The sequence below is a fragment of the Rhinichthys klamathensis genome, unplaced genomic scaffold (assembly GCF_029890125.1).
Source record: "Rhinichthys klamathensis goyatoka isolate OS25496 unplaced genomic scaffold, OSU_Roscu_1.1 h1tg000230l_1, whole genome shotgun sequence".
NCBI lineage: Eukaryota > Metazoa > Chordata > Actinopteri > Cypriniformes > Leuciscidae > Rhinichthys > Rhinichthys klamathensis.
Genome location: NW_026606754.1, coordinates 2,138,109 through 2,165,015, shown reverse-complemented (window position 1 = coordinate 2,165,015; position 26,907 = coordinate 2,138,109). Strand labels below are relative to the sequence as shown.

General features: G+C 40.3%; 1 protein-coding gene across 5 annotated transcripts in view; it reads left to right on the top strand.

The window, feature by feature from the left end:
• thoc2 (THO complex 2) overlaps nucleotides 1-26,907 on the top strand; it is a 154,980-nt gene that overhangs the window by 96,334 nt on the left and 31,739 nt on the right. For all 5 annotated transcript variants that reach the window (XM_056265206.1, XM_056265204.1, XM_056265205.1 and 2 more), the window contains exons 23-30: nucleotides 9,057-9,332; nucleotides 15,216-15,357; nucleotides 15,444-15,601; nucleotides 17,884-18,012; nucleotides 18,320-18,451; nucleotides 20,299-20,483; nucleotides 23,478-23,665; nucleotides 25,777-25,879. In XM_056265206.1, the coding sequence (XP_056121181.1) occupies nucleotides 9,057-9,332; nucleotides 15,216-15,357; nucleotides 15,444-15,601; nucleotides 17,884-18,012; nucleotides 18,320-18,451; nucleotides 20,299-20,483; nucleotides 23,478-23,665; nucleotides 25,777-25,879 (1,313 nt within the window). The remainder of the gene's footprint in view (nucleotides 1-9,056; nucleotides 9,333-15,215; nucleotides 15,358-15,443; nucleotides 15,602-17,883; nucleotides 18,013-18,319; nucleotides 18,452-20,298; nucleotides 20,484-23,477; nucleotides 23,666-25,776; nucleotides 25,880-26,907) is intronic.

Here is a 26,907-nt window from a genome sequence, read left to right as displayed (position 1 = left end):
TGGGGGTCAACCTTGAACATATTGCAACACAAGCAAACTCAACTGATTTTGTATCCTCAAGGAAAAAAAAAGCCCAGAAGAATCCCAGTAGGGGAAAGACCCAAATATATCCCATTCATACGCCTATTCATTCTTTTTCTCAGGTGAAAAGGGTAAAAATTTTAGCCTTTAGATATCATCATGAAAATCACTGAGTTGATTACTTACATCAAGACAAACAAAAAATGTATTACAAGTTTTTTGCAATTGTTTGTTAACATGGACAAATGGTGCATAATATAATTACGTATGTGCTAATTTGCATGAATACCCAAACAGATCTAAACATTGGGTATAGCAGGTGAAAATGTCTTGTAGAATTTTGTTGACATATAACAGTAAACTATTTAATATTAAGGTCTGAATGGAACCCATTTAGGCTACCCATGAGCATTAATGCAGGAAGAAGTACTTTAGAAACCAGCCTTTATTAATTATTATGGCAGAGATGGGGTTTGGGGCTGGGTCAGTGGGACTGGGTCAGTAGGGAAGTGGGGCTGGGTCAGTGGGGCTGTTTCTGGGGGATGAGTCTGAGGGAAGAACAGGAGACATGGGTAAGGAGAATGCAGAAGACAAAAGGTAGGTGAAATAAAAAGTGTCTGGATCAAAAAATCTAATTACGTACATAATGCATTCAATGAGATCCAAACCCCATCTCTGCAATAATAATTAATAAAGGCTGGTTTCTAAAGTACTTCTTCCTGCATTAATGTCCATGGGTAGCCTAAATGGGTTCCATTCAGACCTTAACATTAAGTCTTTTACTGTTATATGTCAACAAGATTCAAAAAAACATTTTCACCTGCTATACCCAATGTTTAGATCTGTTTGGGTAATTATGCAAATTAGCTAATACATAATTATATTATGCACCGTTTGTCCATGTTAACAAACAATTTCAAAAAAACTTGTAATACACTTTTTGTTTGTCTTGATGCAAGTAATCACCTCGTGATTTTCTTGATGATATCTAAACGTTAAAATTTTTACCCTTTTCACGTGAGAAAAAGAATGAATAGGCGTATGAATGGGATGTATTTGGGTCTTTTTCGAAGCCTTCCCCTAATGGGATTCTTCTGAGCTTTTTTTCCTTACTCAGGACATATTGAGGATACAAAATCAGTTGAGTTTGCTTCTGTTGCAATTTGTTCAACCTTTTTTCATAAAATGACTGGACTAAAAGGGATTTGAAACGCTCTACATAGGCAGCAAATTTAAGATTTATAACTTTTGAACTTTTAAAAAAAAACTTTTAACAATAACTGCGTCCCACACATTTGCACACCTGCACACTTTTTTTTTTTTATGCCGTCTAGTATAAATAGTGTGTTCATACTGGAAAGTCCAATGAGGAAAAAGTGCAGCAATTTAAGCTTAATTTAACATGAATATCACTTCTCACGTGAAGCTCATGACATGTACTTCTAACACTTGCATCTGATTGCAGTTTGATGTTGCCATGTTTGCTAAGCTAATGAATCAATCGATATTTCAAACGTATACAAACGATATTTAACTTTGTTAAAATTTAAAGGCACAATATGTACAATTTTGGGATTAAAATGTCCAAAAACCACTAGAACAATGTTATATATTTTGTTGATTTGTGTACATTATACCAAATGTTTCCAAGAATGTTTAAATCCAGAGAAATAAGCAGGTTAAACCAGGACAAGGACCGTGTTCGTGCGTCGCCTATCAATGACATCATGACATTTCCGGTTTTATTTTGCAGAAACCATGGAAATACCAAACATGCCTTTATATATTATGCGTTTTATTAGACAGGTGAGCAACTGTTGGGATATATTCATCAACAGAGAATTGTTATATAGCTCAACACAGTCTTATTGTTATTTTGTTGAAACTTTTGTTTTGAATAAGCGACCTCTCGCGGCGAGAAATTACATAGTGTGCCTTTAACTATAAGTGCGTCCCAATTTGTGGGAAGTGTTCACACTGGAAAGTCCAACGAGGATAAAGTGCACTTCAAATACTAGGATGATGCACTTTATGAACAGGGGCAAAAAGTGTGGTATGTTGGACACTTCATGCGCTCCACTGTCACGGATTTAATCACGAAGGTAAAAGGGGAAGTGCTATCAGACTCCAATGCTGGATGACAAAACAACCTTTGAACAAAAATTCACACTCTAGACCGTTAGGTGCATTATATAAGTTCATAGTGTTATTTGGGACATAACTTGTATTTACATTTAAAAGATTTTTTCTACATTCTTTGGATTATTTTTGATGCAATGCATTCTGGGATTGTTTTCAATGCAAATGGATCACAGGCCTGTTCACACCGACGTGAATATTTGGCATGAAAATTCGTCATCGTTTTAGTATTGTTCAGTCCAATGCTAAACATAAAAAAAAAGGCAGACTGAAAGAAAATGCAGGATCTCTCTCTGACAGTAGGTGGGGCTTATAGAAATGCAGGATCTCTCTCTGACAGTAGGTGGCGCTTATAGAAATGCAGAATCTCTCTGACAGTAGGTGGCGCTTATAGAAATGCAGGATCTCTCTGACAGTTGGTGGCGCTTATAGAAATGCAGGATCTCTCTCTGACAGTAGGTGGCGCTTATAGAAATGCAGAATCTCTCTCTGACAGTAGGTGGCGCTTATAGAAATGCAGAATCTCTCTGACAGTAGGTGGCGCTTATAGAAATGCAGGATCTCTCTGACAGTTGGTGGCGCTTATAGAAATGCAGGATCTCTCTCTGACAGTAGGTGGCGCTTATAGAAATGCAGAATCTCTCTCTGACAGTTGGTGGCGCTTATAGAAATGCAGGATCTCTCTCTGACAGTAGGTGGCGCTTATAGAAATGCAGGATCTCTCTCTGACAGTAGGTGGTGCTTATAGAAATGCAGGATCTCTCTGACAGTAGGTGGCGCTTATAGAAATGCAGGATCTCTCTCTGACAGTAGGTGGTGCTTATAGAAATGCAGGATCTCTCTCTGACAGTAGGTGGTGCTTATAGAAATGCAGGATCTCTCTCTGACAGTAGGTGGCGCTTATAGAAATGCAGGATCTCTCTCTGACAGTAGGTGGGGCTTATAGAAATGCAGGATCTCTCTCTGACAGTAGGTGGCGCTTATAGAAATGCAGGATCTCTCTCTGACAGTAGGTGGCGCTTATAGAAATGCAGGATCTCTCTGACAGTAGGTGGCGCTTATAGAAATGCAGGATCTCTCTCTGACAGTAGGTGGTGCTTATAGAAATGCAGGATCTCTCTCTGACAGTAGGTGGCGCTTATAGAAATGCAGGATCTCTCTCTGACAGTAGGTGGGGCTTATAGAAATGCAGGATCTCTCTCTGACAGTAGGTGGGGCTTATAGAAATGCAGAATCTCTCTCTGACAGTAGGTGGCGCTTATAGAAATGCAGGATTTCTCTGACAGTAGGTGGCGCTTATAGAAATGCAGGATCTCTCTGACAGTAGGTGGCGCTTATAGAAATGCAGGATCTCTCTCTGACAGTAGGTGGTGCTTATAGAAATGCAGGATCTCTCTCTGACAGTAGGTGGCGCTTATAGAAATGCAGGATCTCTCTGAGAGTAGGTGGCGCTTATAGAAATGCAGGATCTCTCTGACAGTAGGTGGCGCTTATAGAAATGCAGGATCTCTCTGACAGTAGGTGGCGCTTATAGAAATGCAGGATCTCTCTCTGACAGTAGGTGGTGCTTATAGAAATGCAGGATCTCTCTCTGACAGTAGGTGGCGCTTATAGAAATGCAGGATCTCTCTCTGACAGTAGGTGGCGCTTATAGAAATGCAGGATCTCTCTCTGACAGTAGGTGGCGCTTATAGAAATGCAGGATCTCTCTCTGACAGTAGGTGGCGCTTATAGAAATGCAGAATCTCTCTGACAGTAGGTGGCGCTTATAGAAATGCAGGATCTCTCTCTGACAGTAGGTGGTGCTTATAGAAATGCAGGATCTCTCTCTGACAGTAGGTGGGGCTTATAGAAATGCAGAATCTCTCTGACAGTAGGTGGCGCTTATAGAAATGCAGGATCTCTCTGACAGTAGGTGGAGCTTATAGAAATGCAGGATCTCTCTGACAGTAGGTGGCGCTTATAGAAATGCAGGATCTCTCTGACAGTAGGTGGCGCTTATAGAAATGCAGGATCTCTCTGACAGTAGGTGGCGCTTATAGAAATGCAGAATCTCTCTGACAGTAGGTGGTGCTTATAGAAATGCAGGATCTCTCTGACAGTAGGTGGCGCTTATAGAAATGCAGGATCTCTCTCTGACAGTAGGTGGGGCTTATAGAAATGCAGGATCTCTCTGACAGTAGGTGGCGCTTATAGAAATGCAGGATCTCTCTGACAGTAGGTGGCGCTTATAGAAATGCAGGATCTCTCTCTGACAGTAGGTGGGGCTTATAGAAATGCAGAATCTCTCTGACAGTAGGTGGCGCTTATAGAAATGCAGGATCTCTCTGACAGTAGGTGGTGCTTATAGAAATGCAGGATCTCTCTGACAGTAGGTGGCGCTTATAGAAATGCAGGATCTCTCTGACAGTAGGTGGCGCTTATAGAAATGCAGGATCTCTCTGACAGTAGGTGGCGCTTATAGAAATGCAGGATCTCTCTCTGACAGTAGGTGGCGCTTATAGAAATGCAGAATCTCTCTCTGACAGTAGGTGGCGCTTATAGAAATGCAGAATCTCTCTCTGACAGTAGGTGGCGCTTATAGAAATGCAAGATCTCTCTCTAACAGTAGGTGGCGCTTATAGAAATGCAGAATCTCTCTCTGACAGTAGGTGGTGCTTATAGAAATGCAGGATCTCTCTGACAGTAGGTGGCGCTTATAGAAATGCAGAATCTCTCTGACAGTAGGTGGGGCTTATAGAAATGTAGGATCTCTCTCTGACAGTAGGTGGCGCTTATAGAAATGCAGGATCTCTCTCTGACAGTAGGTGGCGCTTATAGAAATGCAGGATCTCTCTGACAGTAGGTGGCGCTTATAGAAATGCAGGATCTCTCTCTGACAGTAGGTGGTGCTTATAGAAATGCAGAATCTCTCTGACAGTAGGTGGCGCTTATAGAAATGCAGGATCTCTCTCTGACAGTAGGTGGCGCTTATAGAAATGCAGGATCTCTCTCTGACAGTAGGTGGTGCTTATAGAAATGCAGGATCTCTCTCTGACAGTAGGTGGCGCTTATAGAAATGCAGGATCTCTCTCTGACAGTAGGTGGCGCTTATAGAAATGCAGGATCTCTCTCTGACAGTAGGTGGTGCTTATAGAAATGCAGGATCTCTCTGACAGTAGGTGGCGCTTATAGAAATGCAGAATCTCTCTGACAGTAGGTAGCGCTTATAGAAATATAAGATCTCTCTGACAGTAGGTGGCGCTTATAGAAATGCAAGATCTCTCTCTAACAGTAGGTGGCGCTTATAGAAATGCAGGATCTCTCTCTGACAGTAGGTGGCGCTTATAGAAATGCAGGATCTCTCTCTGACAGTAGGTGGCGCTTATAGAAATGCAAGATCTCTCTGACAGTAGGTGGCGCTTATAGAAATGCAGAATCTCTCTCTGACAGTAGGTGGTGCTTATAGAAATGCAGGATCTCTCTGACAGTAGGTGGGGCTTATAGAAATGCAGAATCTCTCTGACAGTAGGTGGCGCTTATAGAAATGCAGGATCTCTCTCTGACAGTAGGTGGGGCTTATAGAAATGCAGAATCTCTCTGACAGTAGGTGGCGCTTATAGAAATGCAGGATCTCTCTGACAGTTGGTGGCGCTTATAGAAATGCAGGATCTCTCTGACAGTAGGTGGTGCTTATAGAAATGCAGGATCTCTCTCTGACAGTAGGTGGCGCTTATAGAAATGCAGGATCTCTCTCTGACAGTAGGTGGCGCTTATAGAAATGCAGAATCTCTCTCTGACAGTTGGTGGCGCTTATAGAAATGCAGGATCTCTCTCTGACAGTAGGTGGCGCTTATAGAAATGCAGGATCTCTCTCTGACAGTAGGTGGTGCTTATAGAAATGCAGGATCTCTCTGAGAGTAGGTGGCGCTTATAGAAATGCAGAATCTCTCTCTGACAGTTGGTGGCGCTTATAGAAATGCAGGATCTCTCTCTGACAGTTGGTGGCGCTTATAGAAATGCAGGATCTCTCTCTGACAGTAGGTGGCGCTTATAGAAATGCAGGATCTCTCTCTGACAGTAGGTGGGGCTTATAGAAATGCAGGATCTCTCTCTGACAGTAGGTGGCGCTTATAGAAATGCAGAATCTCTCTGACAGTAGGTGGCGCTTATAGAAATGCAGGATCTCTCTCTGACAGTAGGTGGCGCTTATAGAAATGCAGGATCTCTCTCTGACAGTAGGTGGCGCTTATAGAAATGCAGGATCTCTCTCTGACAGTAGGTGGCGCTTATAGAAATGCAGGATCTCTCTCTGACAGTAGGTGGTGCTTATAGAAATGCAGGATCTCTCTGACAGTAGGTGGCGCTTATAGAAATGCAGGATCTCTCTGACAGTAGGTGGCGCTTATAGAAATGCAGGATCTCTCTCTGACAGTAGGTAGGGCTTATAGAAATGCAGAATCTCTCTGACAGTAGGTGGCGCTTATAGAAATGCAGGATCTCTCTCTGACAGTAGGTGGCGCTTATAGAAATGCAGGATCTCTCTGACAGTAGGTGGCGCTTATAGAAATGCAGGATCTCTCTCTGACAGTAGGTGGCGCTTATAGAAATGCAGGATCTCTCTCTGACAGTAGGTGGCGCTTATAGAAATGCAGAATCTCTCTGACAGTAGGTGGGGCTTATAGAAATGCAGGATCTCTCTGACAGTAGGTGGCGCTTATAGAAATGCAGGATCTCTCTCTGACAGTAGGTGGCGCTTATAGAAATGCAGAATCTCTCTGACAGTAGGTGGCGCTTATAGAAATGCAGGATCTCTCTCTGACAGTAGGTGGCGCTTATAGAAATGCAGGATCTCTCTCTGACAGTAGGTGGCGCTTATAGAAATGCAGGATCTCTCTCTGACAGTAGGTGGCGCTTATAGAAATGCAGGATCTCTCTCTGACAGTAGGTGGCGCTTATAGAAATGCAGGATCTCTCTCTGACAGTAGGTGGCGCTTATAGAAATGCAGGATCTCTCTGACAGTAGGTGGGGCTTATAGAAATGCAGGATCTCTCTCTGACAGTAGGTGGCACTTATAGAAATGCAGGATCTCTCTGACAGTAGGTGGCGCTTATAGAAATGCAGGATCTCTCTGACAGTAGGTGGCGCTTATAGAAATGCAGGATCTCTCTCTGACAGTAGGTGCGCTTATAGAAATGCAGGATCTCTCTCTGACAGTAGGTGGCGCTTATAGAAATGCAGGATCTCTCTCTGACAGTAGGTGGCGCTTATAGAAATGCAGGATCTCTCTGACAGTAGGTGGCGCTTATAGAAATGCAGGATCTCTCTGACAGTAGGTGGCGCTTATAGAAATGCAGGATCTCTCTCTGACAGAAGGTGGCGCTTATAGAAATGCAGGATCTCTCTGACAGTTGGTGGCGCTTATAGAAATGCAGAATCTCTCTGACAGTAGGTGGCGCTTATAGAAATGCAGGATCTCTCTGACAGTTGGTGGCGCTTATAGAAATGCAGAATCTCTCTGACAGTAGGTGGCGCTTATAGAAATGCAGAATCTCTCTGACAGTAGGTGGCGCTTATAGAAATGCAGAATCTCTCTCTGACAGTAGGTGGCGCTTATAGAAATGCAGAATCTCTCTGACAGTAGGTGGCGCTTATAGAAATGCAGGATCTCTCTCTGACAGTAGGTGGCGCTTATAGAAATGCAGAATCTCTCTGACAGTAGGTGGCGCTTATAGAAATGCAGGATCTCTCTCTGACAGTAGGTGGCGCTTATAGAAATGCAGGATCTCTCTGACAGTAGGTGGTGCTTATAGAAATGCAGGATCTCTCTGACAGTAGGTGGTGCTTATAGAAATGCAGAATCTCTCTGACAGTAGGTGGCGCTTATAGAAATGCAGGATCTCTCTGACAGTAGGTGGCGCTTATAGAAATGCAGGATCTCTCTGACAGTAGGTGGCGCTTATAGAAATGCAGGATCTCTCTGACAGTAGGTGGCGCTTATAGAAATGCAGGATCTCTCTGACAGTAGGTGGCGCTTATAGAAATGCAGGATCTCTCTGACAGTAGGTGGCGCTTATAGAAATGCAGGATCTCTCTGACAGTAGGTGGCGCTTATAGAAATGCAGAATCTCTCTGACAGTAGGTGGCGCTTATAGAAATGCAGAAAGGCCTCTGTTATTCTGGGACTCGACATGTTTCACAACATTGCTTCTGACATCTGATTGTCACAAAGAAGAAAGGAAGTCAAAGAGTGTTGGAAGAAGTTCTCGATTGTTTATCTGCTATTCAGTGTCACCTAGAACAATAGTTTGTTTGTGAGCGCCAGTCGTAGTTTTATGTAGCAGCAGTGGCTCTGGGCATGCGACCAAACGCATGAAAACCAAAAACTAGCATTGACAGAATATGTGTCGATCTAAATGGATGAACGACGTCAGTGCGTTTGAATGTACAATCACCACATATATTCATCTCAACAAACAACATATTGTTTGGTGTTTATCAAACAAAGGTGTGATTAGTGCAAACATGTTCTTAGACAATAACAATTGAGGCATAAAGAATCTTTAATGGTGGTTGAAATCACCAATAATGCAATATTACCACTATGCTTTGCTCTTGCTTTAGTACAAATCTTGCAGTGCTGTAAAATGTGATTTATTTATTTTATTTTGCAGTATTATAACTCTTATGGCGCTGGCTGCCTAATGAATATTTCATAGGGAGCTCATTTTGTGTTTTCCCACAACGCTACAGCTCTCCAGGGCTGCGTAAAGTTAACCCCATCTCTCTTCACCTTTAACAAGATTTACCGCCCCCTAACTCCACGTGCAGGCCTCTGCGTGCGCTCCTCTTCAGGCCTGTCCGTTGTGCTTGAGTGAATTATAAAGCTAGCCTGCTGTCTTTGTGTTCCCATCAGTCCAAGTATGACGAACTGAAGAAGGCAGAGAAGGGCAACCGGCAGCAGCAGAAGGTCCACAAGTACATCGCCGCCTGCGAGCAGATTATGGCCCCTGTGCACGAGGCCGTCGTGTCTCTTCACTTGCCCAAAGTGTGGGATGACCTTCGACCCCAGTTCTACGCCACCTTCTGGTCCCTCACCATGTACGACCTGGCGGTACCGCACAACGCCTACGACCGGGAGGTTAACAAGCTTAAGATGCAGATCAAGGCCATCGATGAAAACACAGAGATGGTGAGACACTTTATTCATATCCTACAAAAAACTCTACAATGTCTTTGCATGCATGTTCTCTCACAATGCGTGAATATTTATGTACACATAGGTGGTTATGTCTTATGTAGGGTTGGGTACTTTTAATGGCACCAAATTACGGCGCTACTGCCGGGTACCGATTCACATCAAATCAATCGGTGCCAAATTTCGGTACTTGAGAACGCATCTGGAGGCGAGACCATTTAAATACAGATCCTGCGTGTATCTGTGTGAATGAGTGGTGCGGTTTAATGTAACACACACACACACACACACACACACACACACACACACACACACACACACACACACACAGTGTTCGGTTTAACTTGATAATATATTACTGTTTTACAGTAGAATTTAGATATCTCAATTTAATAATACTAATAAAAATAAATTATCAAAAATCTATTTTTTAAGGAATAATCACACTTTTTCTTCTATGTTGTGATATGTTTAACAGTATAAAGCTTAGTTGTGCCTAGGGATGGGATGGGATGAAAATTTCATATCACGATTATAGTGACCAAAGTTATCACGATTATCAATATCACGGTTTTGTTAAAATGAGATGGAAATGTTCAAAAAGAACTGATGCTCACCCTGAAAACATTTGAAAATCAACAAACAAAAAATACAATTAGCAGTAATATGCACTTTAAGCATCAACATTATATTAACATTAACATGGAGCCCTGAGAGTGAGATGTATAAGTTTTCCTAGTGCAGGTTTTAATGAACCCGTCATTAAACCCTATCATTAATAATGATAATAACCAGGGTGGGAATTATGTAATTTTAGGGGCAAGGCCATTTGGCCTCCACCTTTTCTTTTTTTTTAGGGGCACCAAGGCCATATGACAGGGCACAAAGGCCATTGAGTACAATTCGATGGTTTTCCCATTCAGATTGATACCATAACATCCTAATTTGGAATAAGACACAGATTATGACTTTTTTAAATCAAAAATAATTGTTTTACCTTCTGTGATCTGATTTGGCTTCAGATAAAAAAAAAATCAGACAGAAAATATAATATTTTATGTATAATCAAGCGTGAAAACAGTTTAGGGGTGAAAAAGGTGAGAAGGTTATTACCCCTCTAGGGGGGTCCGGGGGGCATGCTCCCCGTAAGAAAATTTTATATATTCCATATTTTAAAGCATCAATCTGATGAATTCTTAGATGTATTTTTTTGCATACCAGCGCAGTTAAAAAAAAAAATCAAATAGAATTTCTATAACTGTGTTGAACTGATAATCACTCTTTTGTGTGTTAAACACAATCTACTTAATACAGACAACTTCATTATAAAGAAAAACAACAAATAAAAAAAAATATGATCATAACCAATCATGACAAAAATTCTATTATAAACTAGATTAGTGGATAACTCAACAGTAAAATTTAGTCTAGAAAAATCACAAGTGTACAATAATTTTGATCAAATCTGAACATTTAGTGAAAAAAAACATTATTTAGTGGGGAACAAATAAGAGACAATAAGTGTAGCACTAAATCTGGTAAAACGTTACACATTGCTCTTTGTATTGTTGTAAAATACATGAATGAAAAACAAGATAAAAATCAGAAAGATCAATTATTTTATATATAATCTAGGCTACTATAAAATTAAGACATTTTTTTAAATGTATATCACAGCTGTTTAATGAGGCAGCAACATATGATAGATAGGACAGAACAAAAAAGGCTATGAAGAATCTTTCATTGCGCAAAAGTATTATATGATTATGAAAGGATCGAACACAGTGCGACACTATGCGCATCCCGAGCGCAGAATGATGCGCTTGAAACAACACAGTCACAGCGCGCAGCGCGTCGAGTCCGCATTGAAAAGTTCAAAGCACAAAGACATATCGATGCGTAGTGTATTATACAGTATCTATCTATGCAATAGTTTATTGAGCCTTTTCTTTTAAGAGTTTTAAATTTCAGTTACTGTGCGCGTGAAGAACAATTATAGTGCTCCAGTGTTGTGATCTAACAGACACACCATAGAAAGTAACATGATTAAGTTACAGCAATACAGTCCAGCAAGATAGTCATTTTATGCAAAACCATAGCTTTATCTACCGATCAAGTATAATAATATTAACATTGAATCATCTTGGAGAGGGTTATCTGTAACCGAACGCGACGCGCTGTTTGATGCTGAATGGAGAATGACTGACAGTCGCAGCGGAGGGAAAAGTTTTCGTGAACTTGAATTTAATGACTTAAATTTCTATCTCACATCATAGGCTACTATAGTATGGCTTCATATAGTATACCATTCTATTCAATTCAATAAAATATTATTCCTGTTAATAGAAATCTGATGTAAACTGAGAATATATAAATATTTCTCCAAATCTGCACACTTTTGAGCTAAAAGCCGTGAGTGACGTTGTTTTGTGAATCGCTGTCATGACGACAGCACAGGAGTTTTTTATGAATGGGAACGCGATGGGGAAAAGAAACGCTTCAGTGCGCCGACGCACTGGTTATGACACTGCACCTGCGCGAATCCACGAACTAATTGAAGTTCAGAGACTACTTGGGTGGCCCACTATGCCGCACTGGCGCTTTATACATGGAACTTGGACAGGGCCAGGGCACACAGACCACTGTGGCCGTACGATTATTTTTTTTTTCACGGGGCATGAAGGCCAAAGTGTAGGGCAACGGCGGCCATGGCCGCGTGGCCGCGGTATAATTCCCAACCTGATAATAACACTTATGGATGTGTGTATGACTGAATATTATTATTATTAATAAATAATAAATCACTTTCTCTCACTCTCTCTCTCTCTCTCTCTCTCTCTCTCTCTCTCTCTCTCTCTCTCTCTCTCTCTCACACACACACACACGCACGCACACACACTTTAAATGAACAAAATATGTTGGTTGGGTCAGGGTGACTAAACTACTGGAATACTTATAATGACTGTTGTAAATAGCAACGCACTACACAGCGCACATCCATGTCTCGGATCACCGCGGACGCAATCTCTGGTTTCATTCAAATGTGTATGTCTTGCGTCTCAGTTTTGATTGTATTGAAAATTAAATCAGAGTAATTTAGTATTAATACTACTACAATATTGTTGTAGTGATCACATTTACTTTACGATTGATTTGGACACTGTAACTTGTATAATGGATTTATAAACCGGTAAGATTTAAAAACATTAAGTTAATCACAATTCAATATTTCATGTCCCTGAAATTATTTCTGTGGTAAAAAATAAAACTGTAATAAGTTTACTATGAATGAATACAATACATTATCCCTTAAATGTCACCCTTAATAGTTTGAATATGTTCGTTCGTCTTGGCTCAAATCCACTTGTTGTAAAACTTTTCTCTTCGCGGAAGCTTTGCAATAATTACAAGTGAGATAATGAAATAATTCATCTCCAATACATTTTTTGTCTAATTATTTGCCCAAGTTAGTTGTGGTATTAAGGTACCACATGCTTGCTCTCTCACAATGCTCGCGCCTGTGTCAGACTGATTCTGGCTGGACAGGATTTACCGCGAGTTTCAAAATCACGATAATCAAACACGGTTTTTATGATAATTAAATTTTTAAACGATAATACTAACCGCCAGGACATTTTATCGTGGTTTATCGTGAAACCGGTAATCGTCCCATCCCTAGTTGTGCCGCATGTCGTTTGCCAAAAGAAGTTTAATTTAATATAAAAGATCAATGAAATTAATGTTTTACGTCTTCATTTGGTTACTAGAAAATTCACAACGCAGAATTTGTGGGGAAAAAAAACATTTAATAGAAATTCCTTTTTTTTTTTTTTTACTAAAATTGTTGTTTTTATTAATATTCAAGCATCACAGACAAGCGACCAAGGCAGCTCTGCCATAATGTCAATAACACTTCTACAAGTGACTTAGTTTCTTTACAGTTATTGAGGTAAACATGCCTGAAGTACCGAAAAAAGACACCGGTTAAAATGTGAACGGTACCCAACCCTAGTCTTATGCCACTCTTACACACAAGACTTTCAAAAATCATTGGATCAATGTCATTTCGAGTCAACACACACATGTTCCATTACAGGAGTTGGATGGCATACAGGTCTAGAATATAACCTGCTAAATGTCTCTCTGGCACCGGCGACACTTCAGCGCTCGTCTCATATCACGTCTTCGGTAATTCAAACATGGCAATCGTCACTCATGTTAGAGAGTATTGATTTGTTTTCTGTCAGTGAGTGAAAAACTGAGGCTAAAATAGTGTTGTGTGGGTGGCATTAAAGGAGTAGTTCACTCCACAATAAACATTTCCTGATAATTTACTCACTCCCACGCAATCCAAGATATTCATGTCTGTCTGTGTTCAGTCGAAAAGAAATTAAGGTTTTTAAGGAAAACATTCCAGGATGGAGGATCCTGGTTTCTCCATATAGAGACTTCAATGGGGTCCAACGGGTCGAAGGTCCAGATGTGAGTTGCAGTGCAGCTTCAAAGTCTCGACACGGCCGAGGAATAAGAGTCTTATCTAGACAAACCATCCGCCATTAAAAAAAAAAGTATATACATATTTAAACCCATATGTTAAAATAATTATTTAATTTAATAAAAATACTTAAAACTTGAAGCAGTTTTTACTTCTGCAGAATAATAATGCTGCTGCTTCAGAGCTGAAGTTTGTCATACTAGATTTAACAGCTCATGCATTTTTATGCGCTCAGTGTAAAATATGCAGTCACATGATCCCATGATCTGTCCTCACTTAATAGTAGTTCAGTTGTTCCTCGTAATAGTTTTAACGGCGCTCTCCATCAGTAATGCTGCCCGTCACACAGCAGAGGTCTTGTGGAAATGTTCTGCTCCATAGATGATGTAAAGGTCTCGGAGAGAGAACAGCTCAGTGTTTCCTACAGGGTTGTGTTTTGCAGCGGGACATGAACCTTACAATTTGGCTTTTCAAGCATGCCTTCTGAAAGCACACTCAAAAAGACCCAAGAACAGGGTTTTTTATATTTGCCCGTGGAAAATGTATAAATTCAAACTGTTTTAATGGGAAAATAATTGCATTCAAATAATGGATAGTCTCAGGGCTTTTTTGTTCGGCAGCCCCTGTGGCCTGTGGTTTTCCAAAGTCACTAGCCACTCGGCATTTTCACTGGCCACAATTTTGACATCGTTACCATGGGGAAAAACTGCCATATAGATCATTTTTTGGCAGTAGGTTTATTAGGCTGCTGTCACTTTAAGACCTGGTGCACGGATCCATTATAATGTTTTATTTAGCCAATATACTTGTCTTTATGTGCCGCACTTTGGGTGTGTGTGAGCACAAAACCTGCGAGAATGAGTAAAATTATGATCAATACGTGCAATCTCACACCCAAATTCAATCCCTGTAACCCCAACAATATTCATCTGGAGCAAATGAACAAGTGAGTAAAGGGAAGCGGGTCTGTGTGTCACTCGCTGTCGGAGAGATTAGAGAGCGAGAACGCGCAGCTGAAGAGTTTCAGATATTTTAGTATAGAAAAAATCTATATTTTTGACATCACTACATTGCACTTAGTTTATTGTTTCAGATGCCTTTTTAATAGACTATATTTGAAAAATGAATATTATATAAAGTTCAACCTGCCAAAGTGTCCTGTAGGAGTGACCGCGTTACACGGCACTGCTGAAATACACATGCATGTGGAGGGTTGGCGGGTGTTAATGTCAAGCCATGTCAATGGGCAAATCAGCCATCCCATTCAACTTAGAAGCTCAAAGCTCATCCGAAATGTGCAATAGTTTTGCCGTGAGGCTGTAGATTGAGAAGTGGTGCTACTGTTGAAGATGTTGCTCATATAACGCTCCTCTGTTTCGCAGCCTCTGAACAAAAAGAAGAAAGAGAAGGAGCGCTGCACAGCTCTGCAGGACAAGCTGCAGGAGGAGGAGAAGAAGCAGCTGGAGCACGTGCAGAGAGTCCTGCACCGCCTCAAACTGGAGAAGGACAACTGGTTACTCGCCAGTGAGTCCTCGCTTAACTCTCTCTCTCTCTCTGAGTCTCTCCAGGGCTGTTGGTGTCTCTCACCCCGTTTCTCTCGCTGTTTTCAGAATCCACCAAGAATGAAACCATCACTAAGTTCCTGCAGCTCTGCATCTTCCCCCGCTGCGTGTTCTCCGCCATCGACGCCGTTTACTGCGCTCGCTTCGTGGAGCTGGTGCACCAGCAGAAGACGCCCAACTTCTGCACACTGCTGTGCTACGACAGAGTGAGTCCACTGCGGGTCAGGGCGGCTAGTTGGTGCCTCTTTCTTTCCCTCTTAAAATAATGAAAGAGAGAGAGAACCATTAAAGGATAATTTTGGTATTTATCACTTTGAGTCTATTTTCTAGTTTGTTGTGGATGAACTAGAGTGGTGGACACAGAAATTTTGACGATGGGACTTCGTCAAAGTCCCATCGTCAAAATGGGACTTTTTGACTCTCAAAAATCGACTTTTTGACTCTTTTAGACTCGCCTTTGACCGCTTCAGAGTGATTCATGCACAAACATGTCCTTAAAACAACCCTTAAAGGGATAGTTCACTTTGAAATTAATTTTTGGTATGTTTTAGCTTACCTCAAGGGCATCCAAGATGTAGGTGTCTTTGTTTCCGCAGTAGTTTTGAATTTTGATATTTTTAGGTCGAACCGTTGTTGTCTGTCAGTCATATAATGCAGGTCTATGGTCTCCACCTCAAAGAGCATGCACAGAGAAGTCCAAATTAAACATGATTTAATGACTCGTAAATGTAAGTACACATTGATGGCCTGAGACACGAAACGAGCGGTTTGTGTGAGAAAACGAACAGTATTTATATCGTTTTTACCTCTTCGACCGAAAACGGGAAGATTCACTCTGTCCACCACTCTAGTTCATCCAAAACAAACTAGAAAATAGACTCAAAGTGTTAAATACCGGAATTATCCTTTAATAAGTTAAACAATTAGCTAACATAAAAGGTGTACTTGTTTCACACATCATAAGTTTGTTGAATTTGTTCAGTTATTTGTAGAAAGTTTCAGTTATGCACTGAATTACCAAAACACAATATTTAGCAGGGTCACGTTAGAGATGAAACCCTTTTACCACATCATTTTGTGAAATTAAAAGATAAGATATTCAATATGATATGATTTAGACACTTTCTACAGCATTATGGGAACACAAGAAAATAATTCACTTCCATTATCAACCATTCAACGCTGTTACTCAAGTAATTAGCACAACAATAAATCAAACATGTGTCTTTATAGGAATATGGTTTTCAACAGCTACAAACCAACCTTTATTCAAAACTATCTGCTCCCTACTGAGTGACATCATTTAAGGTTATGCAACCCTGTGACCTGTGATCTGGTGGGGTTTTTATTCTCTTTTTGATTACAAACTTTAATCCAGACTTTAGTTTTGTTTATAATGTTAATTGCTAAGAAATAATGCTAAGAAATAATGTAATCAACAAATCAGGCTTTTAAACTGCTCATGCATGTCCCCGACCTTCGGTAACAAGGTTACAAATATTTACTAAGTTTAAAAAAGACCTCCTGACAAATTATGTAATTAGTTAACTACCTTAGTTAACATTAACTAAGAATGAACAATGCTTCTACAGCATTTATTAATCTTAATGTTAATTTCAACATTTACTAATGCATTATTAAAATTGTTATAAAAATTATAAAAATATTAACATTGAAAAATAAGCACTGAAAAATAAGAAAATGCCTTCATACGGAGTTACAAACAGTCTTTACTGATGTAAAAAGTGCTATTGCATGGCTATAAAAGTTGTGATAGTCTTTTCTTCCCTGTTGTGCCGTATATCTTTAAAAAAAAAAAAAATATTTGAATTTTCAAAATTACAGAGTTTGATATCAAGTTCTTGACACATTTCTTTTACACATTTTCACATTTGATAAGTATAACTTAAAACAACAATAATTTGGAAGAAAAGAAAAGAAATGGGCATCACAAACATATATTAAATTCCTTTAGCAGAGATACAGATCTTTGGGCTTTTCGATTTTTTTAAAAACTTTACAGCCTTAAAATACATTTTAAAGGCTGCTTTAAAATGAGCAAAGTTGGGGTTTTGTTGTGCCGTATATCTGAGTGAAAAAAGGCTTCTGGAACGAGAACAAATAAATATTTATAAAAAAATAAACACTGCAACATTCCATAAAAACAAGAACTGTGTATGTGATCTGTGCCATTGGCCACAGTCAGAGAGATACAAGCTCATGTAGGATTCTGTTTGATGTATTTCCATTTGTGTTCATTAGAGAATCATGGGTCTGTGTTTTTATTTTTTGTTGTTGTTTTATGTTTATTTTGATCCTTCATACGAGTACAGTCATCATATAGTATATTTCAGTTTACATAAAATGCTCAGTGCATTCACAAAGTGTCTTTGCAAATGCAAATCTGCACAATGTTTTAAATCTAAATGATGGGTGTGTGTTTAATGGCGGCAGTAGTTCTCACACACCTGTGTGTGTCCTGATCCAGGTGTTCTCGGACATCATCTACACGGTGGCGAGCTGCACGGAGAACGAGTCGCGGCGCTACGGCCGCTTCCTCTGCTGTATGCTGGAGACTGTGACTCGATGGCACAGCGACAGGGCCATCTATGAGAAGGTGTGCTGTGCTTTCACACTCTCGTTTAATTATTCTGTCACTGCCGTCTCTAGTGTGTCCTAGTCCAGGCTAAATTGGTGTCTGTGAAAGAGTTGGCAGTGTGTCCCTTCCTTAAAGCATCAGAGTGTTTAAGTGTTTGTCAGGAGCAAACTGGTCTTTAGAAGTCAATCATCTTCCATTGCACATTTACATACTTTTCCCCAGCTAAACGTGTCTCTCCACATATGTCGAGGTTTTAGGGTTCCTGTCAGAAACCTTTGGTATTATTTGGTTGTGTTGTCTTATTTGTTTCTGGCTCCTCCTCTAGGAATGTGGCAATTACCCAGGGTTCCTGACTATTTTCCGAGCCAGTGGTTTCGACGGAGGGAACAAAGCAGATCAGCTGGACTATGAGAATTTCCGGCATGTTGTCCACAAATGGCATTACAAGTTGACTAAAGTTAGTGTTGCGCTCCTCAGACAACAAAAAATGTGTGATGTCATTTTATAGAGCTGTGTGATTCAAAATGTATACTTTTTGCAACACTTTACAAATAAGGTTCATTATTTAACATGAACAATACGTCTTCAGCATTTATTAATCTTAGTTAATTTTAACATTTACTGATACATTATTAAAATCAAATGCTGTATTTGTTAACTTTAGTTAATGCACTGTTCGTTAACATGAACAATGAACAGCTGTATTTTTATTACCTAACTTTAACAAAGATTAATAAATACAGGAACACATGTATTGCTCATTGTTAGTTCATGTTAGTAAATAATATATTAACTAATGTTTACTAATGAGCCTTATTGTGAAGTGTTACCATATGTTTTATTAATGAATTAATTAATATTTCCTCCTAATTCTGCTAAACAGGCCGAATTGTTTAATGCAACTACTAAACTACTGCACAAAACTAAAATCTTTCTCAAGGCTTTAAGTATTTTTCATTTATTTTTGAAAGGATAATGTTTGATAGCATTGCAGCCATGGCCTCGGGGTTTGTGTTGTGCTGAGTATTGTATTGAGTCATATGCAAAATGCTTGTGCATAACTAGACAAAAACTGTGCAGTTCTAATTTCAATTAGACTACCTATATAAGGCTTTCTGTTTTGTCTAAGGGTGTGTTTACACGACAACGATATGCTTAAAACAGAGAAGTTTTCTCCATACAGACGACACCATTGTCAAAACGATCCCCGTTCACACAGATCCGCGAAAACGCCTAAAAACACTGTATTCTGCTACACCCCGATTTCAAAAGTTTGCGTTTTCATGCACCCAAAACGCCGCTGTCGTGTGAATGAACGGCCAAAACGCATCTAGGGCCCTATCTTGCACCCAGCGCAATTGAATTTGTACACGGACGCATGTATCATTTGTATTTTGCACCCGTGCAAAGCGGACTTTTCCCTCCACAGACGCACGCCGGCACACTAGGGACTGAACTTGCGCTCCCTGGGCGAGTCGGTGCAAAAAAGGAGGTGTGTTCCGGCGCAAGCAATCCCTGGTGCTAGTTTGCAGTTCCAGAAAACAATTGCGCCACTGACCAGAAAAAACCTAGTCTAAAGTCAGTGGCGCGTTGCGCGTACATTCAGATGCTATTTTAAGCGCACATGCTTGGCCAAAGTGTGTGAACAACGCGCATACACTGTAGATGATTCTCTCATCTACACAGATGCATTTTACTTTTTGCAAATGATACATTATTATAAGGAAAAATATTAAAACACGAGGGAAATCATTGTTGTGTCCATGACGATGGGAAAAATAGGCATAAAGCTTACACATTTACCCAAATTATTATATGCATGTTTAACCGGAGCTAATTTGGGTGGGTTTGTCCCATCGCCAATGTCACTTCTCTTTCTTTTACGGCCCTGACGAGAACATCGATCTCCTCGGCTGTGAACCGGTTCTGGTAAATGCACCGTTATAATAGTATTGCGCCATGGAACAAGCGCACCTCGTTCATCATGCTCTTAAAGGGAATGTGATATGACGCTCTTATTGGTTTGTTTCCCGTTACGCCCAAACCACACCTATGAATAATGAAGCTACTTCAGAACAACCCCTTTTAGATTTGCGTCGAGCGCAAGAGTCATTTATCCCGCCGGTTAAATAGCAACAGCGCCGAGATCCGCCCACAAAGTTGCTTGACACTTGCGTTTTAGATCGTTAAAATAGGGCCCATAAAGTTTTACGTTTTTTGTTGAAAACGGTGTTGTGTAAACGGCCCCTAAATGTGTGTTTTTGTTATGATCTCTGTATAGAAAAGCTCTGCTTCTTCCCTCAGGCGTCTGTGCACTGCCTAGAGACGGGCGAGTACACCCACATCCGCAACATCCTGATCGTGCTCACCAAGATCCTGCCCTGGTACCCCAAGGTGCTGAACCTGGGCCAGGCTCTGGAGTGCCGCGTCCACAAGATCTGCCAGGAGGAGAAAGAGAAGAGGCCCGACCTCTATGCGTTAGCCATGGGGTAACTGAGCCGAGAGCCGGCTGGCCTCAGCATTATGAAGTGCTTTCACCACACTGGTTATCTTTCACTTTCAGGAGTCTTAACTGGTGGTAGCTCATAGTTGTCCATGTGTTAAGCTGTGGCTTCCTTTCAGAAGGTGTGCAGGATCTATTATATCTACTGGGAATCTGCGTATAATGCAATTTCATGACGACTATGGCGACCCCTAGACAAAAAGTTGTCACAATTTAGTTGAGGTTTGAACCAAACTGAACGATTCAGTGACACGATTATCAATTCTCTGCCAATTTGAATGTTCAATCAGACGGATTTGACGGATGATCATAATCAAAAGTTATTTACATTGTTACGATTTACTAAATCATTTGCTTGTGACATCATCAAATTTGGCTAGGAGGATCGATCACAGGAAGTGAGTCTGTATCTTTGCAAGGCTTTGACGTAATGATTTGAAACCGCCATTTTTTTTTTTTTTTTCACCATATTGCGATATTGCGAACAACAAATCCCTACAAAGGTCACTGATTTTTTTTCTTCTTCCCATTCATCCCAGTTCTCGAGAAAAACCTTAATGAAGTCTTGAATCTCAGCAAAAAAAGAAGAATATATCTCTCTACGCACGTCTGACACATATAATAATGTGCATTTGCTACGACAAGTTTCTCCATACATTTACTCGTAGCCTTGAGCTGGTCTTCCTAAATGTACCGCTGGGGATAAATCCACTCAGTCTTACAATGTGCAAGTGCAGGTAGGCTTAAAACATTACTGTTAATTGCAGAAATAAATCATTAATGAGGGAAGTCCCCCTATGCCAACCGTCAGCTGTTCCTTAGCTATCAGTAGGGAGTCACCGGGCATCTCTCCCGGCAGAGGTTATCCACATTAAGGCAGATTTATTCTTTGCTCTTTTCTGCCGCTTTTAGCATACGCTCCGCAGTGGGATTGATTAAAATGTGTCGGACTGGTGCCGTTGAAGAGTGGCTGGTCATCACAGGCACATGAAAGCGATGAGGTTTGTTGAGGGCGAGATGCGAAGGCTCATGAATCAGTGCCATCAATCCAACCAGAATGGCAGGAGAAGGTTTGGCCTCTTAAAGAGCCTCTTCATTGGTGCTTAATGAACACCGTCCATTCAGCTATTGGACTTTTCCAACGGAAGCCCTTCGGTGTCATGAGAAGACAATCTTATCAATGATCAACTGTAATGGGCTGTTGTGCTCCACTGGAGCTAGAATTAGTGACGAGGACTTGATCATGCCTCAGTGATTCCCAAGAGCAACTGCTGTCCTCATACCCTGGGAAAACCCAGACAACTTCCGGCAAATTTAGATTTGCTCTGAAAGTTAGTCTGGCAAAGAGCTCATTCAAGCCCATTTCCAATCCGCCGAAATCGAGGCACCAATCAGAAACGTTGGGGCGGGCTTTACACGATGACGACAGCGCTGGGATTTTGAAGCAGATTTTGTAGCCTACATTACAAAGATGGATGCCGCCGTCGAACATCACTCGTTCCAATCAGCTATCGCGTCTGTTTTAAGCCATTTGAACGTTTCATTTTTGTTAAAAACCGAGCAAAGAACAACACTCGGAGATGTGTCTCCGCCGCTCTGCATACGTCATCTCCTTCATCGCTCTGATTGGGTTTAGGTCTATCCGCGACGTCCGTTGGTGACGCCCCTCTGGAAATGATTTGTCTATGACGCTTTGCCAGACCATAACTCAGTTACAACTGAGAATGGTCGGGTTTTAACCAGGCTACTGTTCTCACGAATGACACTGCCTAAAATGCCTAAAAAACGTTATAAGACAACATCCTAAAATTGAATTTCCGCACGACTCGCATGGGAGAATCACCTCGAATGATTACAATAGCTAATGGCAAGAAAGAAAGTTCGCAAATATTCAATTTTATTCACTTTTTGTTGATATTTTAGGTTTGAATGAAGTATATTTGTACTTTTCCCATCCGCCATCTTTAAATGAGCTTGTTACAAGGTGTTTTTGAAGGTGGCGTGATGTTACTGCCATCTCATAATGTGGCACACATACACTACCATTCAAAATTTGGGGTCAGATTCAGTAAGAAATAAAATATTTCCACAAGGGCGCATAAAATTGATCAAAAGTGACAGAGATCTTGTGTAACATTATAAATGCATTTACTATTTCAAATAAATGCTTTCTTTACTTTATATTCATCAAGGAATACTGAAAAATAAATTCACGGTTTCCACAAAAATATTAATCGGCACAACCGTTTTCAACATTGATGATAATCAGAAATGTTTCATGAGCCGCAAATGATTTCTGAAGGATCATGTGACACTGAAGACTGGAGGAAAGATGCTGAAAATTCAACTTTGATCACAGGAATAAATTACAGTTTCAAATATATTACAATAGAAATCAGTATTCAATAGAAATCACAATATTGCAGTATTTTTGATCAAATAAATGCAACCGAATGTTATTAAAAACTAATCTTAATGACTGTTAAACAGAAGTGTGTATTGCATTAGTGTGGTCGTTTAGTTCGCGCAGCTCACGTGGTTCACAGAAAATGTTGATGTCATGTATTTGCAAATTGATTAGATGTCCCTTCATAACAAGAACTGATTTGTTTTTAATTGGCATATGTTCCAATTGCAGAAGTCGTGATAACACTTGACGTAATTGTGTTGCGTTCATGCCACCAGTGGGATTTCTCAGCACACCTCCGCTTATTGGGCAGACGTGGGCCCTGTTCTTTGTGTTTCTCTGTAGACACGAGGAATCAACAAGAAATGAAAGGAGGGAATCAAACCTTGTGTTCGGCCTCTCGAAAACACGCCAATCTAGTTGCGTTAATATTGTTGTGAAACCTGGTCTCAATGAACACAACGCCTCTTGAGGATTTCTTTTTGATTCCATCCATTTCTGAGTGATTTTGTTGTAAGCATTACACTTCGTCTTGCCATCTGCCGTGATTTTAACCGTGTGTGTGACTTGCAGCTACTCTGGCCAGTTGAAAGGCAGGAAAGTGCACATGGTGCCTGAAAATGAGTTCCACCATAAGGAGCAGCCAGTGCGCAGCGCCACGCCTGGCACTCTGCAGAACGGACCGGGCAACATGGGCAAACCTGCGAACACTGCCGCTGCCAGCGCTGGCAAAGCCGAGGACGGGGCCGTCGACGACTCAGGTGACTCCATTGGAATAATTCCCCAGATTTTGTCTAGGAATTGATTCGGTAGCATCTGGGCTTGTTTGTCCATTTATTGAGAACGTCTTGACACTCGTTTAAAATGAAACGTGGCGTACAACACTCGCTGTGGGAATTGCCACCCTGAGGGAGTTAATTGCAATTACTGTGTGAATTGGGGTAAAACTGCAGAGGATATTAGAACAGAAAAGCCTCCCACAGACCCATTAACACAGAAACAAGCACACCACGAGGATTGATCACGACAGCAGTGCAGGTCATGTGACTGCAGGCTCTTCAGAAACAGATTCTGTCCAACCCCACGGCTGTAGAGAGGCTACTTGCAACATGGTAGTGCCCTGAATATGTTAACGGGCTACAAAAACCCATGTTGCTTTTGATTATAATGGTTTTTGATTGCATCATGATATCAGTGACGATGTGCAGGGTTACAAATTAAACGGGAGGTTAGAAATTAGAGTCATGATGACCTTTGGCTTAGAAAAAAAGGCTAGAGCTGTTTGCAAAAAAATAAAGTCCCCCTGTGGTGAAAATCCAGCTTTTAATGTTGTTTATGTGGTGTTTTTAATATGCTTTAAGACAAACCATGTGTAAGTTCATAAGTCGACAGCATTGCTGAGTATTTTCTGCTTAAAACTGCAGTGAACCAAAGACAGTCTCAAAAACACGGTTTGAAATCGCTGGTGTTTCTGACGTCACAAACGACCTTGCAACCAATCAGATCAACATAATTTGCATATTCATAGGTTCTCGTATACTAAATGAGGCAAGGGTGTAGAGTAACATTCAAACTATAAGGCATGAAAAAAAATGTTTCTATGAAAAAAAAAATGTTTAAGTATTTAATTTTGGTGATCAAGGGTGATGATAAAATGATTGACTACAGGGCGACTTTAAGAAATTACTCTTTCATTCAGAAGTTTTTGGTCAGGCAGATTTTTTGATTGTTTTTGAAAGTCTCTTAAAGGCACTTTGTTAAGATTTTTGGATTCAAATATCCAAAAACCACTAGAACAATGTTATATATTTTGTGGACTTACATTATCCCAAATGTTTCCAACAATATTTAAATCCAAAGAAATCAGCTAATTTAACCAGTGTAACGGCCCGTGTCATATCTGCGTTACCCTCGATATCCGGTTTTACTTTTTAAACCTTGGAAACAACAAAGATGCTTTTATATTTTATGTATTTTATTTTATTTAACTGTTTGGATACCTTTACAGACAAAAAACAAATAATTTGGTATATAGCTCAAAACGGTTAGTCTTATTGTTTGAAGCAAACACTGAATCGTAGATGTCAATGGTTTAATAGACATAGACGAATCGTTGTCATTGAGGAATAAGATTACATAGTTGTTTGCATTGAGACCACAGTCTTTTAACGATTAATCGTGCAGCTCTAGTAGTGTATATCCACTTTTAGGAAAGCAGTGTGACAACCTTTTAAAAGACAATTGTGTGGAAACCACTATGTTTGGCACTAAAACAGAGTCCAACTAAACTAAAAACCTAATACAACCCAAGTAACAGCACCTCTATTATGAAACATGGTGTTGATGCAGTTTAGCGAGAGTAACTGGCTCTGTCCATTGCATGATTACGGTAGAAATCCCTCATCATCACTTAAATTCTACCTCCCATTAGTAGCTGTGATATTAATTGCTTTGAGCATAATTTACTAGCACTCAGTGTGAATGAAATGGGCACGAAATGCTAACACTTGCTGTTTAAAATCCTAAAATCCCATGTATTAGCATGACCATTCTCTCCTCTCTTTCTTTGACTGTTTTTACTCTTAAATCCCAAAGGACATTTTCCGATGCGTTTTAATAATTTACTTTCTGTGAAGCACAATCTGTGTTTCATTCACTTTTAATGAGATTTCAAAGGCACACCAAGGAAGCTTGCAATTTCATCGTTGTTTATAGCAGTGTGTATTTAAATCAAGAGCAAATCCCATAACTACTATTTCACCAAACAGAGGAGCATTGGCTCAATTTGACTTTTTTCTGTCAATTAGCCTGTCACGTTTGGTAGGTATGGACAAAATAATGAGCTCTGCCCTTGTGTGACGTGTTTTTGCAGATAAATCCAAGGACAAATCTCAGGCGGCTCAGAAAACTGCCAGCAAGAACAGCACCGCAGCCAATAAAGTGAGCAGCAGCAACGGAAACAGCACGCCAAACAGGTACCGCACCCGAGGATGATGCACTGCTCTCATCTCTTACATAATCTCATTAAAAGTTAAAGCCCTGGGGTGAGAAAGTTTAGCAGGGGCTTATTATTTCAAACTACTCGCCAAATAAATCAATCCTTTATCAAAGTCTTCCTTCCTTATGAACTGTGTAATCAAATTGAACACTGTTCCAGGCAAGAATCCTCTTACAATTCTATTAAACTGAGCAATTGCAGAGAGAAACGTCTTGAAAGGAACCATCTCTGAAAGGCATGGCTGTTACAACACACAATTGCACGATGGCCCATCAAATTGGCTGTGTAAAACATCATTTCGATAGAAATGCTTCAATGGGAGTCGCTGGGAGACTGGGGGAAGAAAGGTCCCCATTAATTTCCATTCAGGAATTGTGTGAATGAAATGAGATTGTAATGGGTTTATGAGTGTTTTAACCAGGTTTGGTGGGGTCAGGGACAGTGGCATAGTCAGGGATAGGTAATTCACCGGTGATGAGAAGACCGAGAGGTCACAATGTGCTCCGTTTACGAAATAAACTACAAACTTTTAGAAAACGAGTTAGCGTAATGTTAGCTTTCAGATGTAGTTTCACTTTGGCTAGTTATATTGATTTGCGTATCTGCAATTAGAGAACATAACAGGCTTTAAATTCTAGGAAGTCAAAATTATCTCTTCTATTTATCAATTAAGCAGTGAAGTGAGGTGATTAATCTCAAAGAATCTGCGAGTCGACCTCAGGAGGTCAAACTGATATAATATTATATATCTATAGATTTTCAATATTTGCAACATGGTATTAAAATTTAAATGTGGAACGTCTGTATACTAGTTTACCTTATTTGTATGATTATTGTCTTCTAGAAAACACAACGTACATAACTACAAAACAACATCCGGCCTCAAATTTGTTTTTTTGTTTTTAAAGGGATACTCCACTTTTGTTGGAAATAGTCTCATTTTACAACTCCCCCAGAGTTAAACTGTTGAGTTTTACCGTTTTTGAATCCATTCAGCCGATCTCC